This window comes from Uloborus diversus, chromosome 2 (assembly GCF_026930045.1).
Source record: "Uloborus diversus isolate 005 chromosome 2, Udiv.v.3.1, whole genome shotgun sequence".
NCBI classification, from domain to species: Eukaryota; Metazoa; Arthropoda; class Arachnida; order Araneae; family Uloboridae; genus Uloborus; species Uloborus diversus.
The window spans coordinates 51,511,318-51,529,062 of record NC_072732.1 but is presented as its reverse complement, the minus strand read 5'-3'; the positions used below and the strand labels follow the sequence as shown (position 1 = coordinate 51,529,062).

Here is a 17,745-nt window from a genome sequence, read left to right as displayed (position 1 = left end):
AGGATTTTTCTTCACCAGCTAGTGTTAAAACCTAGTTTGATTTATTTTTTAAGTTCACAGGAAGTTGTTTTAGTATTGTGACTCCTAATCCTATGAGAGTTAAGAATGACTAACGCTGGTGAAAATCATTCTGAAACTTTGAAGCCTGAAGATGAACGGATGGGATGCAACGAACATGAAAATGAACATTGAGACTTCTCCACAGCCTGATGATATGATACACTTGGGTGATTGTATTTTCACTTTAGGTGAATACTTTTCGGAAACGTACACGCGTGCATATTAGAAGATATACGTGTGGGAAAGATGGTATTTTTCGACCAACTATGGATGGTATTTCCTTAGAACCAGATGTGTGGAGATCACTTATTTCAAGCCTACGTAAAAATGTAAATCAAAAATTAATCGAAGACCGTGATTTCGCTTTTGTTATAAAAAAGGAGAGTCGAGTGCGAATGGTAACATCTGTGTTAGTGTGCAAAGATTGTTCAAACTGAAACGAGAAGTGTTCCAGTTGATGCCTGATAGAGTTCTACTTTTGGAAAGCCAGATTGACAAATTGTGCTACGCGTCCCCTTGTATCTCACGTAGTGTCAAAGACAAACTTATGACTTATACTCTAAAAGAGTACATCCTTTCGGAAATTGAGAAAAAATATCCCTGTGATTGTCGATGTGATAAAATCAGCACATATACATCACAAGAAGTTCGTAAACTGGCTGATTCTCTACGTAAGTGACTATTTGATGAGCTCATATGCAACATAAACTACCTTTCTAAAAAAGAATGTGTGGATTGTAAAAATGGATTCATTTTTTACATGAGAGTGCATGAATGTGAATCATTAACAAGGGGTCGAAAGTTCGACACTTTTTTTCGAACGGGCTCTTTTTAATGTTAATTGGGAAAACTTGACACGTGACTTCGTTACTTTGAATGTTGATAGTCCATGTTTAAAATGTCATGTGTCTGATTTATTTGATGCAATCGATGTTAAAAATACGCTTGAAAGTTTTGAAGAGTTTTACTTAAAGATGAAAGTTTTTTTAATTGTCTTTTACTGTGTGTGTGAATAAATTGTGTTTATCATTTTAAAAGAGACTTGTGTTTTGATTGAGTTGTTGAATATGGTTGATGGATTATACTTTGAAATCACTCTTACATATATTTTTTATATGCACTTTATTGTAAGTAATCTTTATACTATCGGTGTTGTCTTCATCTTATTGTATGGTTTTGTAATTAAGACTGAGTGAAAATATAATTTTTGTAATATTTCTATAGTTTAATACATGTGAAGGACTTCGACTAATGCTAAGTGGAAAGTCAAAATTAGAACCGTAAAGCTTAAACATGACAATGGTTTGAAAACAATACACAGTTATATTCACATACACAAACTCGTACGTATCAATACACTTACATTAAAGAGAAATATTAAAGACTTATAAATTCTCATATGAGATAAGAACGCTCTTTCTTAACTTAGTTGGTCACATGATCGATAAAAGATCCACACCTATTTGTGATTTGTCATGAAATAATATACATCGATAGATATGTTACTAAGTGTGTAATAGTTTTTATTTTTCTTAAATTCAAAGTTAAAACCAATTTGTTAATTGTAGGATTATATTAAGTGCTAAAAAAATGCGATATTTTCGCTTATAATTTCGGTTGATAAGTAAAGTTTTATTACAAGTTCCCTCACACGAATGAACAATAACATGCTAGATGGATATTTGAAAGCTTGAGTGGATGATTTGTAAGTATCTTAAACATTATTATTATTATTTCTAATGCATGTGTGTTAATTAATACTTAGAGTGCAAAGAGTAAATGGTTAAGTGCTATTGGTTATTAATACTAAGAGTAAAGTGATATTGAGTTTTAAATTTAATTAAAGCATTTCGTTTAAAGATTCAGTTGAAAAAATTTTATTTTGTAAGTTTGAAAATTTTTGAAAAAAAAAAAAAAAAAAAAAAAAAAGAAAATAGTTTTGCGGAAAAAAAAAAAAAGATTGAAAAGAAAAAAAATAATATGTTACAAAAATATTATTATTATTTTGATTTGAAAAAAATATTTTTGCGGAAAAATTTATTGTTGTAAGATTAAAAATTTATTTTTATATGATTGAAAAAAAAAAATTGATTTTTTTTAATTAGTGGAAAAATATTACAAGTTTGAGAAATTATTTCTTAAAAACATTTTATATGATTAAAGAAAACAAAAATTTTTGATTTCATTTTCTAAGTAGAAAAATATTACAAGTTTGAAAAAATACTGTTTTGAATCAAAAATCTGTTTTTGAAAGAAATATTCTTACAAGCTGGAAATTTTTTTTATAAGTTTGAAATGAAAAAGAAATTAATTCGAAACTACGAATTAAAATCTAAAATTTTGTTTGGAAAACCTGACATCAGACTATTGTCGATCTATGTGCTTGATATTTGAGAAACGTGAACTAATTTTAACTGGTCAGAAACAGTGACATCACTTGAAAGACGTAGGCCAGGTGGTGAATAATACTCGCACGTGGGGTTTGTTATCTGTTATCGGTAAAGGGTAGATAGAAATATTGATAAAGTCATTTCCTCAATTCGCCTCGATGTGTGTGTGGACGATCCGAAGTGCTGTGGGATTACGGTAGTTTCTTTCAACAGCCGAGTTGATTTGCGATATCACGGCATGCGTTCTGCAAATCGACGATGGGCAAACAGCCGTATGCAGCGATTTCAAATAAAACATGCATGTAATTGTGATTTTGTGAGATTGAGTTATAATTAACAATCCACTTATTACAATTTCATTCACTGTTTTTAAATAACTTCGCGATAGCTGGTACTTGAGGGATTTCACCCCAAAAAGGTTAGTCTTTTGTACTTAATTTTAGTCAGTATTTAACTATAACTTAATTTGTCAAAATTTAGATTAAGTTTCTTAATTTAACGTATAGCTGTCCATTTGAATGTATCGTTCGAAAATTATAAAGACTAAAATAAATGATATCGATTTTGTTAAAGAAATTAGTTGTTAAAGTAAAATATTATTGGGAAAATGAAATAGCCAAAGTGATTCTAATTCATGAAGGTTGAAAATTTTGTTTTATTCTAACAAGAGTGCTTGTATGAAAAAAAAATAATAAAGTAAAACACTATGCGATAAAATGACTAAGTTAAATACTAATCAAAAAAAATAATTAATAGAGTTGATTAAATAAAATGTGATAAATTAAATGAAACTCTTGAAAAGCATATAAAGTGATGAAATGTAACTTGAGTGCGAAATTTGCTTACTGGAAAAAAAAAATTAAATAAGTTGATTTTTAAAATCCATGAAAATTTCTTAATGATAAGTGTTTATTAATGCTAAGAGTAAATTGATTCCAAGTTTTGAAATGAATTTCAGTAGAAGTTATTTTTCGGTAAGTCTATTTTTAAAATTTGCTGACATGAAGTTTTGATACTCGACTTATAATTTTAACATTTCTTGGGTACTTCATTGATGTTTAACATTTTTGTGTTATGTGTTTTATTTTACCGTAGGTAAAAATAATTAAATAAAAGTGAAATTTATAAATTGTAATGAAAATTCTGTTAATGAAATTAGTTGGTTGTAAAGTAATATTTTGGAAAAGCTGTAATGAATGATAAATAGTAAAACGCAGTAAGTAAAATAGTAAAGTATGGTAAAGTAAAATAAAATAGTCAGAGGGGATTTAATTCATGAAAGTTGAAAATTTTGTTTTATTCCATCAAGAGTGTTTGCATGAAAAATAAATAAAGGAAAATATGATTAACTTAAATATCGATGATAAAAAATAATTATTAGAGTTAATTAAATGAAATGCGATAAATTAAATGAAACTCATGAAAAGCATATGTAGTGATAAAATATAACTTGAGTGGGAAATTTGGTTACAGTAAAAAATTATTTAAGAAGATAATTTTTAAAATTCATGAAAATATTTGATAGTGATAAGTGTTAATTAATACGAAGAGTAAATTGATTGTAGATTTTGGAAAATTAAATGGATAAATGTATAAAAATAATAACGTATGTGATAATGTAAAATAATAATAATGAAAAAGAATCAAAGACGATTAAATGAATCTAAATCGTAAATGAGTTGCTATTTTAGTAAACTCAAACTAGAGTGAAAAGCATTTTAGTAGGAACATGTTAAAATCTCTTGTGCTAAGAAAAATAAATAACTTTTAAGCATAATTTTGTAACTGGAATAAATGTATGATAAAATGATTAAGTTAAGTATTAATGAAAAAGTAATTATTAGAGTTAATTAAATGGAATGTGATAAATTCAATGAAACTCTTGAAACATATATGCAGTGTTGGAATGTAACTTGAGTGCGCAATTTGCTTACTGGAAAAAATTAATTAAGTTGATTTTTTTAAAATCTGAGAAAATTTGTTAATGATAAGTGTTAATTACTACTAAGAGTAAATTGATTGCAAGTTTTGAAATTCGTGCAAAGAATCAAAGTTGTAAAAATGATAAAGTTTGAAATGCATGAAAAAGAAAATCAAAATTCGAAAAATATTTTAAGTGTAAATATGTATGAAAATACAATTGAACTCCTAAATGATGAAAAAAATAGTTTAAGTTGGAAAAATGATAAAGTCGAGTACACTTGTAAATGAATAAAAGATGCAAAAGTAATTAGAAATCAAAAGGTATAAAAATAAACTAAGTCTACAAATTGCTAAAAATAGACAAAAGAGCTTTAAAATAGTCAAAGACCTAACTAGAAAAAAATAATCGAAATCCTAAATGTATGGATGTGAAAAAATTTCCAGTCCAAAAATGCATGAAAGAAAAATCTAACTTGTGAAAAATATTCAAAGTCTGAAATGATTAAAAATAGTGAAAGACTAAGAGAGTGAGAAAATAATCAAAGATTAAAAGACTTTAGAATAGTCTAAGACTAAAACGGTAAAATAATCCTCGAACTCTAAAATGCTTGAAAATAAATCAAAACGCGTGAAAATATCCTCGTAAAAGTTTGTGAGAAAAAACAACTAAGTCCAGTATGACCGAAAATAAATAAAATTCGCGGCAAAATATCTAAAAACGCGCGAAAATATCCTCGTAAAAGATTATGAGAAAAAGGTGACGAAGTCCGAAAACGCGGGGGAGGGGGGGGGGGAATATAAATGCGCGAAAATATCCTCTTAAAAAGGTTACAAAAAAAAAAATGACAAAGTTCGAAAACGCGCGAAAAAAACGACAAAATGCGCGAAAATACCCTCGTAAATGGTTACAAAGAAAAAATGACAAAGTTCGAAATACGTGAAAACAAACTAATTCTGAAAACTGTGAAGTTCGAAAGGCGGAAAAATAAATTAAGCTGTAAAAATGAAAAAAGATGGAAATACGTGAATAAATCAAAGTTTGGGTGTTCGATTCCCAACTCCGATACTCTGTAAAAATAAAAATAATTAAATTCGCGGAAAATATTCAAAGTTCAAATATGTAGGAAAATAATTGAAGATCAAAAGACTGGAAAATAGTCTAAGACCTAAATGAAAAAAAAAAAGGTTGATAGGGTGTATTTAATACAGCTGGTTGGTTGGTGGGACCATCATCTTTTAATTAATTATTTTTGTGAAAACCTTCGTTACAAAGAAAAAATCACGGAAAATATTCTAAGTACAAAAACGCGGGAAAATATCTAAAACGCGCGAAAACTATTCGTAACCTTTCACGGTAAAATGACAAAGTCCAAAAAATGCGGGAAAATATCTAAAACGCGGTGGTCACCTTCTTCAAGTTCGAGGCGCAACCCCAAGGTCATCCCCAAGGTCGGAGGGGGAGTGGGAGGCGGCTATGAGCCGGATTGCAGATGCATAGCCGCAGTGCCGCCGGCTGTCGCAGAACTGTCCTTTTTCCCCTACTTACACTTTAAAACTTTTTATCCACATTCTGACAGAAGCAAACCGCCATGGAACTACCGCCCTCATGCACAAGCACAATAAAAAAGAATGTTCCAACACTCGCTTGAAACTCATACGTTCTCAAAATAAGTTACCCTAAAAAAGTTGCTGTTTTTCATCTAATATCTTTCTTTAATTTTATTCATCTATTTAGTTTATTTCGGGATAAAAGATACATTTAACGAACAACTTTTAAACAGTATTGAAAATCATAAAGTCGTACTTGAAACGTAAGTTAAAGATGTGTGTATTCGAAAGCAACATATTTCTCTCCAATAGGCTTGGAAAGCAAAGAAATATCGATTAAAAAACCCAGGGATGCCGCATCTAACCCCTTTAAAGACAATAAGCTTTCAGCAGAGTGGAAATCTTTTATTCATAAAACTATTAAATGGAGACTTAAATAACATATATGACGAATTTTTTGACAATGTTTTGTAGGTTTTGAGTAAATGACAAATATGAAAGTCTATATGCTCCATAAGATATGCAAAGCTGCAGCTATTTTTCACGTTTTTATTAATTTATTATTCAAACAGATATACTTGGACAATTAATGACATTACCTAAATTTAATCTTCAATTTAAAAGTAGATTTTGAATTTGTAAACACCTTGCTTTCAAAAAAAAGAAAGAAAATAACTTAAATGAAAGAATATACTATATGAGTGCAGGTGTGAAGATATGTTTAAAACATTTGCAGTGTTTTCAAAAATAAGCAAGCTGTCTCTAAGGTGCTTTGCAGAAATCCCGAGATAAAAGCGGAATTGAACGCTTTGTGCCATTGAACACACAGCTAACGAACAAAAAGAGACCAAAATTTCAAAACTGTATCCACTTGTTTCTTTGTGTTTTCATGACAAAATGATAACAATAATATGTATAATAAAAATTATTTTAAAAAATTCTTTCATAACTTCATCAAACTTTTATGAAATTTCAGTAGTATACTTAACAAAAAATAAAAATTGCTTCAGTAAAAAAAAAAGGATAGAAATTGATTTTTAAGCTAATCTTTCGGACCAGAAAGCAACAAAATAATGTTGTTTACATCGAAGAGTTAAGCGACATCTTTTCTCATAAAACTTGACAAATGAAAGTAATGAAAAAAGTCCGGAACAAAATTAATGCTCCGAACGTAAGTGGTGAAAAAAGTTTCAGTCTTCCCAAGCGCGTGCCGTCCATGATGTGCATATTAATGCAGATCCGATTCGGCTACCTAAGGGAATTAAAAACACTAATAAAAACTAAACTTTATGCGGGGGGGGGGGGACAATCTACTGAAACAATCTTCCTCTGATTACAATCTTTGGCTGCATTCATTAGATTCTTGGCGATAAATTTTTATGCCTTCATTTCTTTAGGGATAATCTTTTTTTTTTTTTTTTTCAATGAGAATTAAGAATATATATTGTATTATGTATTGATAATTTTGTCTTAAGTATGTATATCTTTCAACACAGATAACTGATATATATTTGTCATATATATGTGTTTCAAAGAATATTTTATCGCTCAAACTTTCTTTCATTTCAGCTATTTAGTTTATATATATATATATATATATATATATATATATATATATATATATATATATATATATATATATATATATATATATATATATATATATATATATATATATATATATATATATATATATATATATATATATATATATATATATATATATATATATATATATATATATATATATATATATATATATATAGAGATAGATAGATAGATAGATATATAGTTATATATATATATATAGATATGTATATATATATAATTTGCCTTTTTAAAAACAAGATGTTTACAAATTCAAAATCTGAATTACGATCTTAATATATACAATATGTGGTCAATTACTGATTTGGGAACCAATTCCCATAAAACTCAATTAATTTGTATGCATTACATTTAAAAAGAATACTCATTATATTAAGAAAGAAATAAGTCCTGCTCGTAATTCCGATAAACTGTAGGTGGCGCAGCAGTCTCTAGTCTCTAGCTAATGGCGACTGAAAGAGGTAAAACAAATAAATGCTGTGATGCATAACCTGTTCTTAAGTATAGGAAATGACTGATTTGTCTTCGTTTTTGTGTTTTTATTTTAATTTATTTTTATTTATTTATTTATTTATTTATTTATTTATTTATTTATTTATTTATTTATTTATTTATTTTGGATTGTTTTGAAATGAATTTTTTAGGTCATGTGAATATTTTGGTCTACCTAGAAAAAATGAGAAAACGTGGAAAGGAATGTTTTTTTCTCTTTCCTTACTTGTTTTAATCACCACAAGGTAGCGTATTTGTGCTTTAGAATTGCAAATTCTGCTTACTAGTGAGTTTCATGATTGTCTAATATCTTTAAATCTATGAGAGCCTTTCGACCTTAACCACTGAAAAAATAATTTTTGTTACTATTACAGGAAATTTGTTCTTTGCACGGATTTGGAACAAATTTCACCTTTCGAAAATGTTTTCAGCTTTAAGACTATGGGAGAACCTGGACGGAATGAGACAGCTGCATCAATATGCTGAAATAAAATGTGCAAAATTATTTCCAGCTTGTCCACTAGATGTAGCAAACAAGAGTTTAAAACTGCTAGACTACTGAACAAGGTAGAATATTTTTTTGCATTTCATTTTGGCACATAAACGCAACTGTCGCAAAATCCTCCCCTATACAGGACATGAGATAATTTTGAGAATTCTTTTTCTTAAAAATGGAATTTGAAAAAAAAATCAAAATCCCTTTTCCTAATGGAATGTTTATAATAATTTCTTTCAAGAGACAAATAAATGATCGAAGAGTTGTGATTTTCTGTAGAGTACAGACAAACAATCAAATAAACAAACAAACGTTTAAACTTGTGTCTCAATAAATACACTGCTGGCCAAATTATTAGACTAAGACTGTTTTAAAAGCAAATTCTTTATTGATTACGTATCTATAGACACATTAACGAACAGTGTAATAATTATCTAATATTTAGTATGTATTCCCTTGTTCTTGATGAGCATTTTAAGTCTTTTTGGCATACTTTTCACAAGGTTTACACCATTTCTTAACTTTTTAAAAAAGGAGGTAAAAAATTGTTTATACTCACTATTATATATACTCACATACACATACTCACTAATTACCTAAAACTAACTTTAAATATAACAGAATACACTAATAAAAAGAACTAGTGAACTCTTTAAGCTGATTGAGGTTATGTTCCTGGTAGGTAGATAAATAAAGAACATAAACAAAGCAGACAGTGCTGCCACCTGCAAACATTAAATTATGCTAAAATAACATCAGTGTACAGTATATACTGTACTTTAACAGTAAAATAAGTAGCATTTTAGTACAAATAGTGTACAAAAAAAAACTCTTTAGTCCAATAATTTGGCCAGCATTGTAGTTCCAAATCATGGTAAAACACCAGGTCTTACGCTATTCTTTTCGTAGAACTATCATTCAATTTATCAAAACATCTCAATCACAAGCAAAAGTGCAAAAAATTCTCCGTCTAAGAAGGCATGCGAGAGGCTTGTGATTCAAAACTGAAACATTATTTTCACAAAAATCACCCACTACAACTACTACTTTTCAAAGAATCAAAGAACAGCTTCATCACTCAACGACTAAAACGTACAGTTCTCAAAGCTGCCGAGATTTATAAAACAAAAGCAAAAGAAATGACTAGAGATTTCACAGATTAATATACTTGGCGATTTTGTGTCAAGCACTCGAAGAAGACAAGAACACGCATTCGTACTGTAATAAATCATCTCACGTGACTGTAGCGATTGTGTAATCCGACACAGGTCGGTGTGTCACACGGGAAAGTTAATAACGTCCGTGTTTGAGATTAGAGGTAATTAATTCCTTTTACAATTATGATTTTCATCTATTTCTGATGTCATTTGCTGAAGAAACGCGATCTGTATTCACTTGTCGGATAGCATTACTGTGGAGTGTTGATATCCCATGCTGAAAACTGTTTTACCAAAGTGGAAAAATAAAAGTGGTTCAGCGTAAAACATTTAGGTAAATACGATTATATTCAAGAAGTGATGCATTTTAGATTGACTGATTGGGCAATAGAATTATGCCATAAAAAATTGAATTAATTTTGTATGATACTATCTCAGTTGGTAATGAAGGAAGCTGACGTGTATGCACCAGTTCTGAAACTAATAAAGATATTTTATTCTCAAGCTGCATCATATGCAAAACATTTTTCAATAATGTTTACAACTGTTGACAATGCTTGATAAATACTATCCTCTTCTTGAAAGACCCCCCTCCCCCCACACTTTTTTTTACTGCGTAAATATAATGCTCTAGAGTAGAGTTAAAAAATAAAAGGTTTCCCATTTTTAAGCTTTATATTTTTATCCAAAATTCATCAAATCTTTGCACACTGTGAATTATAACTTTTAAAGAAAATAGACGTTACTTGAATTTTTCACTAAAATGCTATTTTACTGAAAATAACAGCTCCATAAAGTACGTATATTACACGTTTGATGTGAGCCTTAAAACAAGTATAAATTAGTATGGGCCTTTTCAAAATATAATTTAGCACTAAGCATTGTTGATGGTTCTACATTTCGATGGGCAAAGGAGGCAACTTCGGACCAAAGATGGAGAAAAAAATCAAGCCCGCATGAGTATGGTAAAATGGTACTTTCTCAGTTTTCAATTTACTCACGTAAATGTAGAGCTATGACGGGGAGCTGATAATCCTGTTAGTTTTTGAACTCGTGGCAAACGTCAGGGGTGCCCCCCCCCCAAATGTCGCAAATACCCCCTTGAGCAAGAGCCCATCAAAAAATAAGAAAAATATTCCTAAAAACACCCCCCACCCACCTAAAAATTTCAATGGCGCAGTCTGCGCCATGACCCCCTCCCTCCCTATTGGGGCCTCCCTGCAAGCGTTGAAACGTTCATATGAATCCTTTGTGCTTATACGACTACAGGAGTTATGAGAAAGTAACGTAATTGAAACGGGACGAATGATCCATCTATTTTAAAGAATGGAGATCTTCACATTACTAGATCGCACTCAGGGACATAAAAGACATTGACACGAGTGGAATTATTGTTCGGTATTTGGCCATATTTGCTTCAGGAGCTGTCCTGATAAACCAGGGAGGTGCCAAGCTGTTAAGATAAAAAAAATATCTCTGAAATTTCCTGATTTATTCCAGAAACATGGCTGGCCTTTTTGGGCAAGATTTCTGAATTCTTCAGAAAGATTTCAAAAAGGTTATTGACTTTTGCAGGGAAATTTTCCTCCTTGAGACAGATATATTACTTACAGAATTCAGGCACATTAGCTGCCCATTCTTTTCCAGAAACGTTTTGGAATTGTTTTTTACAGTATATACAGTATAACTTAACGATTGTCAAGTAACGGTAAAAAGTTATCATTAAATGAAGGATATCGTTAAATCGAGGAGCGTAGACATTCAATGTTGTCAAATATGGACCAGTGAAATGCATCATTATATTAAGGAAATCGTTAAATCGGGTATCGTTAAATCGAAGTTATACTTTATATAATGGCTGTAGTTTAAAGCATAAATATTGGATTACTACTTGGACTCTTATAGGATAAAAATTGCATTAGATGTCCAAAATAAAAGCAATAAAGAGCCAAGTGTAGAATCCCGACTTCACCTGGCGCGTTCCATGCTCGTCTCATCCATCTTCAATAAGGCAGAAGACGGACGATGAGGTAATGAGCAAGCGGCACGATCATCTTTGACCTCAAAAAATATTGAACCTCATCCTTTAACCAAAAAAGGGGGGACAAAAAAATTGCCAGTATTTAGCGAGGGGGAGCGATAGATTTCTTTCCTACCCCTAGCGATTTTCCCTAAGGAACTGAAAGGGTTGGCGTCCATTATTAAATGGGAGGGAACGAGAAGGTTGGGGTAATTTCAGCTGCACGATGGCTAGAGAAATAGATTGATGGGAAGGTAACAAAAGAAAAAGTCGAGTTTAGGTCAGTGCTGCTTCTCTGCTATAGCTCAAGGTTTCCGACGCTTGTAACGTGCCAAGGCCTAAATAGGGGTTAGTGATAACAAACATTAAGGCTTTTTCGGTAGGAGAAAAGAAAATTAAGCTGATGGTGTGCGTGATAAAGAAAGTGAAATTAGAAAAAAAAACTGCATTAATACACGAAACAATCCATCCAGTTTCTAATGGAAGATATAGAAAGAACGACGATTAAAAGTCACGAACTTTTGCCTCTTTTCTTATAAAAATTTCAACAAATAAATATCATTCAGAAAGAACGACGATTAAAAGTCACAAACGTTTGCCTCTATTTCTTATAAAAATTTCAACAAATAAATATCATCTTTAATGTTTATTTTGTATTGTGGTATTTTATTATTTATAGGAAAATCCCCAAATTACTCAAAATGCCAGTCCTGTACTATTTTTATATTTAGTCATGATTTTCTCGGTAAGTTTTTTTAAACTGATCGTTCGGCTCAACTTCTGTGTCCGGCTAACGCAATTTAAGTTTTTCAAAAACTATTACCTAACACTTATACTCGTATAGCACTAGGGGTGTAGTCGGGGGGGGGAGGGACATTTAAGTATACATTCCCGCTCGAAACTCACAAATTTTTCTTTTTTGACCGTAGAAAAGGATTAAAAGTTACAATTGAAATCAATATTTGCAACCCAGGATACGAAGTAAAGAACAAGTAATAAAAATCATAAATCGCCCCTTCCTTGGAAAATTTTAGATCGGCCCTTGTCTTCCTCAGATTATTTTGTTTACGCCAATGTCTAACGCAAATTCTAAATAACATTAATTATTGTTATTAACTCAAATACTACAAGGCTTCTTAAATGTTTCAACATAATAATACAAACGATTATTCTAATAGCCATGCCAAAAAATATGGTCATACTCCATTGTTCTCAAATGGAGTTCTTCTCAGATAATTAAATTTAACTGTCTAATAAAGAAGATGAAAGTATAAAAATTAACTTTGAATGAAAGTCAAAATATTTTATACAGGGAAAATTTCCTCTTTTTTTTTTTTTTTTTCTTTTTTTTAAACAGATGTTTAATCTAAACATTAAGTAGTAATTTTTAAGTTTTCCCGCTAAAGGAACATCATTTTTATTCGCTTTTATATTCATGCTTACTATAATTAATTGAAAGACCAAAAATGTCATAGTATTTTGCACTTAGCATTTATTAAACATCTAATTAAAAAATAATTTTGTTTCACTCTAAACCTTCGTTATTAAAAGATACGCTCAAATAGAAGAAAGGAAGAATTGGTAGCTGTTCTCTTTTACTGAACATAATCATAAGAAATGTTGGGAAAGTATGCGAAATAAAACTAAAATGGAATAAAATATAAATGAGGGATTGTTTAAATTAAATCCTCGTTTGCTTTTTGATAGTTCATTAACTTCTCTTTAAACTTAAAAAGAAATATTATCGATTCAAAATTAGTTTTCTATCTTCCTACTTTCTCTGAAGAATCATTCGATCCAAATCTTCACCGTGCATTTGGAAATTAAAATTTTATATCAGATGCCAATCACGAAAATCAACGTAGTATTGGTAGTTTGAGCTGAAATGTGTATTGAGTAAAAATTGAAAAATAAATAAGTTACCATAAAGCATTTTCTTATTTTAAAAATTCATGCATCATAAGTTATGAAATAGAAGCCAAAAGTAAATAAGACATTCTTTATCAATCCAAAAAAAATTTTATAACGCATAAGCTCTAAACTTCTATTTCTTAATAAACAAAAAAAGCTCTCATATTATTATACTTTGTTAATTTCACCGTTAAATTAGAGCTGTTTTTTTTTTTTTTGCTTATTTTGTACATTTGAAGCGTAGAATGAATTATCATAAAGATACTTCAATAAATCAATTTAGAGTGGGGGCATTGTTGGCAAAATAACTGAAACGTCACGTCAGCAAAGTACTGTAAGCACCAGACCTAATTATAAACTCTTTCAGCTTTGTCATTCTATTGCGGGCCAATGCTGAATAGTACAATGCTTTTCTTCTTTATATATATTAAAAAACAAACACTAGCATTAGCGTAGCGGGAAATCTAGCGCCCTAGTTATCTAGTCACTCAATAGATGGCGTCCCTGAAATCAACTGTTTCCAATGTATAGTCAAAGGAGAATCATTTGCTAAGTAATTACATGCAGTAGAACATTTTGTTTAGTACTATTCAATTCTGATAAGCTGAGTTAATAAAGATGCAGGGTTTGACAAACTGCACTACAATTCCTAACAGCAATTTTACATAGACTGTAATAGAAAAATATGCATAAAATACGTACCGTAGACCGTAAGAGTTGCTGTCTCGCTGTACCGACTGCCAGCTGGATTTCTCGCCACACACGTATAATTTCCCATGTCTGCAAGCCGGACTACACTTATCAACAAGTTGCCTTCATTGGAAATAATGAAATTGGGATCCTTGGCAGTGTCTATCTTTTCTCCATTCTTCAGCCAGAGTACTTCTGGAAGAGGAACGCCTTCTGGTGGAAGACACTGCAAAGAGATTTGACCTTCGATTTCCACGTGGGTGCTAAGTGGTTGATTTTCAAAATGCTTTTTCAAATCTGAAAAGAAACAGTTTGACACTATCACAAAACAGTTACAAAGCCACAACACAAAAATCTAGTTAAAAATATATTTTTAAGATGGAAATCTCATTACACGCGGTTCCGCTTTAGCCCTGGCTTAATAGAGGGGGGGAGGGTAACTTTTTGCTTATAGCTTAAATAGTTAACCAAAATAAAGAAGCAGTAATTGCAAAACCTATTTCCAATAAATTACTAATCAAATCAGGCTGAAAGTTGTCCTGCTAATTAGGGTTATTTTGAATGGTGTGAAAAATGTGATGTAAATCAAATTAGTTTAATAAAAGTAGGGCAACTTTGAAAAAAAAAAGCATTAAAAGTTTGAAAACTCCATATTTTTGTTTCAATGCATCACAAGATTATGTAATTCATTATACAGCATTGAATGTTACAATGTATAATGAGAGATTTCAACCACTTCAAAGTTTTTTTTTTTCTTCTTACTAATGCTGCAACGTTAGAGGTACAAGTTTTTGCAGACCTAGTGCGATCCCCTGATATAGCATCCCTTCTTTCATGTAGACCATAATCGGTGGATGCCATTACCACGATAGTTTTGACGAACAGTTTTTCCACTAGGTGGAGAGACTGGAGCTCTCTTTGATGCAAAACTACAGAAGGAATTCAATTTTGACAAGAGCACTCTAAGCAAACGAGTACTCGTGGGATCTTTTACATGCTGCATAATCAATCATTCGACATGGACGCTGTTGATTTTCTGTATCTTGAAAATCTACCGACTGGAGCCAGGTTTGAACTTGAGCCTTTGGGCGTAAGAGACCCATTCCTAACCACAGCATTGCTCTGTCGGCACCACTTCAAAGTAATTGTTATCTTAATTCAATATTCGTGCAATTTTATTCAGATTGAAAACTTATTTTTACATATTTACTTTGTTTTTATATGCAACGCAACGGTGCTGGATTTTGAACTCCTTTTAATAACTCTCAAACTTTCATTCGGTGTTAAAACAATCTACGAACTCGAATCCGTAGCTCACGTATGTTCGTGTTCCAAAATCACGCACCTGACCATTAATCTGTAACAGCTCGAAATATCAATTCACAGGGCAGATGGAATTCCTTTAATTAAGCATTCTCAAAACGATTTCCAATTTCACCATAAAGCATGAATATATACTCAGAAAATCCTGAGCATTATTTGCGCAATATTCACATACACCGGAGAGAAAAAGCATTCCCGCTGAAGAGGAAAAGCATTAAATTGCTTCGAGGACATCCTATTATCTTCTTTGTTTATATCCAGAGAACTACATGTTCTAATATCTGTCGGAAATGTATGAATAAATTATAGCAAAGGAGGCTTTATCAGGAGCTTCCGAATTATCTACTGCGGGGCGGCATTTCAATTTCAGCCACTGGATTATTGCTATTACCATTTAGATAAGCATTGTTGAAAGGGATGAATTGTTCCGAGTGGAACTTATGAAGAAAGATTTGCATGCACAGGGACTTGAATTGTTAAATGCGGAACTAAAATATCTAGATCATCACGTATGCATGCAGATATAAATATTTATAGCCGTTGCTTATTTTATGTATGAAGCGGAATTTCTCTATATAAACCGTTTTTTAAAAGCTTTTATTATACTTCCTCTGCCCTGGTGTCAGTTTGGGTGGGACACGCTTTTTAATCACTGTGCAATACAAAAATGATTGTTTATATTTTTAAAGTTACTTGTTGATGAGGTTAACAAATTAATTTTGAGGCTGAACCTCAGTATGCATATAAAAAGGAATTTTAAATTTTGACACTATTCACACTTTTAAGATGATTCAAGTTTTTGCGCCTGTCCTGTATTCAAGTGATCAATTCAAAAGCTTTTTAAAAATAATTTTTCATACTTCTGTCCTTGTTTTGTTTTTCTCTTTTTTTCTCTTATTTCTTCACAGTTTAGTTTTAAGCGTTTTTTTTTTTTTTTTTTTACAAAGAAATACTTTTTTCCTCTGGCAATTACTATTTGTTTATTTATTTTAAGAAGAAATAAATTTAAAAAAAAAAACGTTGCCTAAAAAATATTTTGATATTATTATTAAATTAGAGTACTCTTCACGGAATGTTTTCCAATTTTAGTCTTGTATGTGTGTAGATATTATTTTTTAGTAAACTTTCAGGTGAATTACTTTTGTCTTATAGTTAAACTACTAAAAATTCCAACAGTTTTGCATCAGCATCTTGAAAACAAACCACTGCAGAGGGAAAAACCCCACTTTTATGAAATTTAGTGGGTGAAACATATATGCTATTTTCCCCCCAAAATAATACCGAAGAATATTGAGAATAATTTAAAGATTCACTTTAACTTTCCTGGACATTCCAGTCAATACTAAATTAAGCTTAATTGGACATTTTAAATCAAACAAAACTTTGTGATTGGAACAGAAACAAATTAAACTGAAATGAAGCTTGGGCTTTGTGACGCTTAATAATAATATACATGTTTTTGAAAATCCTCATATATATAATAGCCAATGATCGAGTAACGCTCCTGACGTCACCAACGATAAAACTCGCGCCACGGCATGATAATTTGATAAAATGTTTTGATAATGTTCAAAATGCAAGGAAAGGCTTTATTGTGACAAGGCTGAACTGGATCCGGTATTTTTACCGTTTTACTGGCAAGACTGTCATTTCAGGAGAACGAAGAAAACGAAAAAGTGATTAACAATGAACGCCACTGGAGTTAGGGTTAAAATTTCAACTATCAAAGTATCACCAAGCGGGCAATTGCTTCGTTAAAACGCAGCAGAAATTTTCTAGTATATTGAATAATATTAATTATTCTACAAGGCCCTATACTAAATTTCTAACAATTCAAACAAATCATTACTCGAAAGCAATATTCAATTAGAAGTTAAATTTGAAATTCCCACTGCAGCTTCGATACATCCGTTGCAAAATACACGTTATCGAACGAAATAAAATCCAAAAAAAAAAAAAAAATTCTACATTAAACAAACCTGAATTCAATTACAGCAACAAATCTCGGCGTGTCTCTGTAAGTCATTACTGGGATTCAGTAATCTTATCTTTAATGATAATAACACGCAGGTAGTGGAAAATAACAAAACGTTCTGTTAAAGACGCTTCGCAAATTATACAAAGCAG

At 30.8% G+C, this 17,745-nt stretch overlaps 1 protein-coding gene across 1 annotated transcript in view; it reads right to left on the bottom strand.

The window, feature by feature from the left end:
• Window positions 1-17,745, bottom strand: part of LOC129216314 (netrin receptor UNC5C-like) — a 135,289-nt gene that overhangs the window by 76,272 nt on the left and 41,272 nt on the right. Inside the window, exon 4 of the mRNA XM_054850524.1 lies at window positions 14,308-14,592. Within this exon, the coding sequence (XP_054706499.1) occupies window positions 14,308-14,592 (285 nt within the window). The remainder of the gene's footprint in view (window positions 1-14,307; window positions 14,593-17,745) is intronic.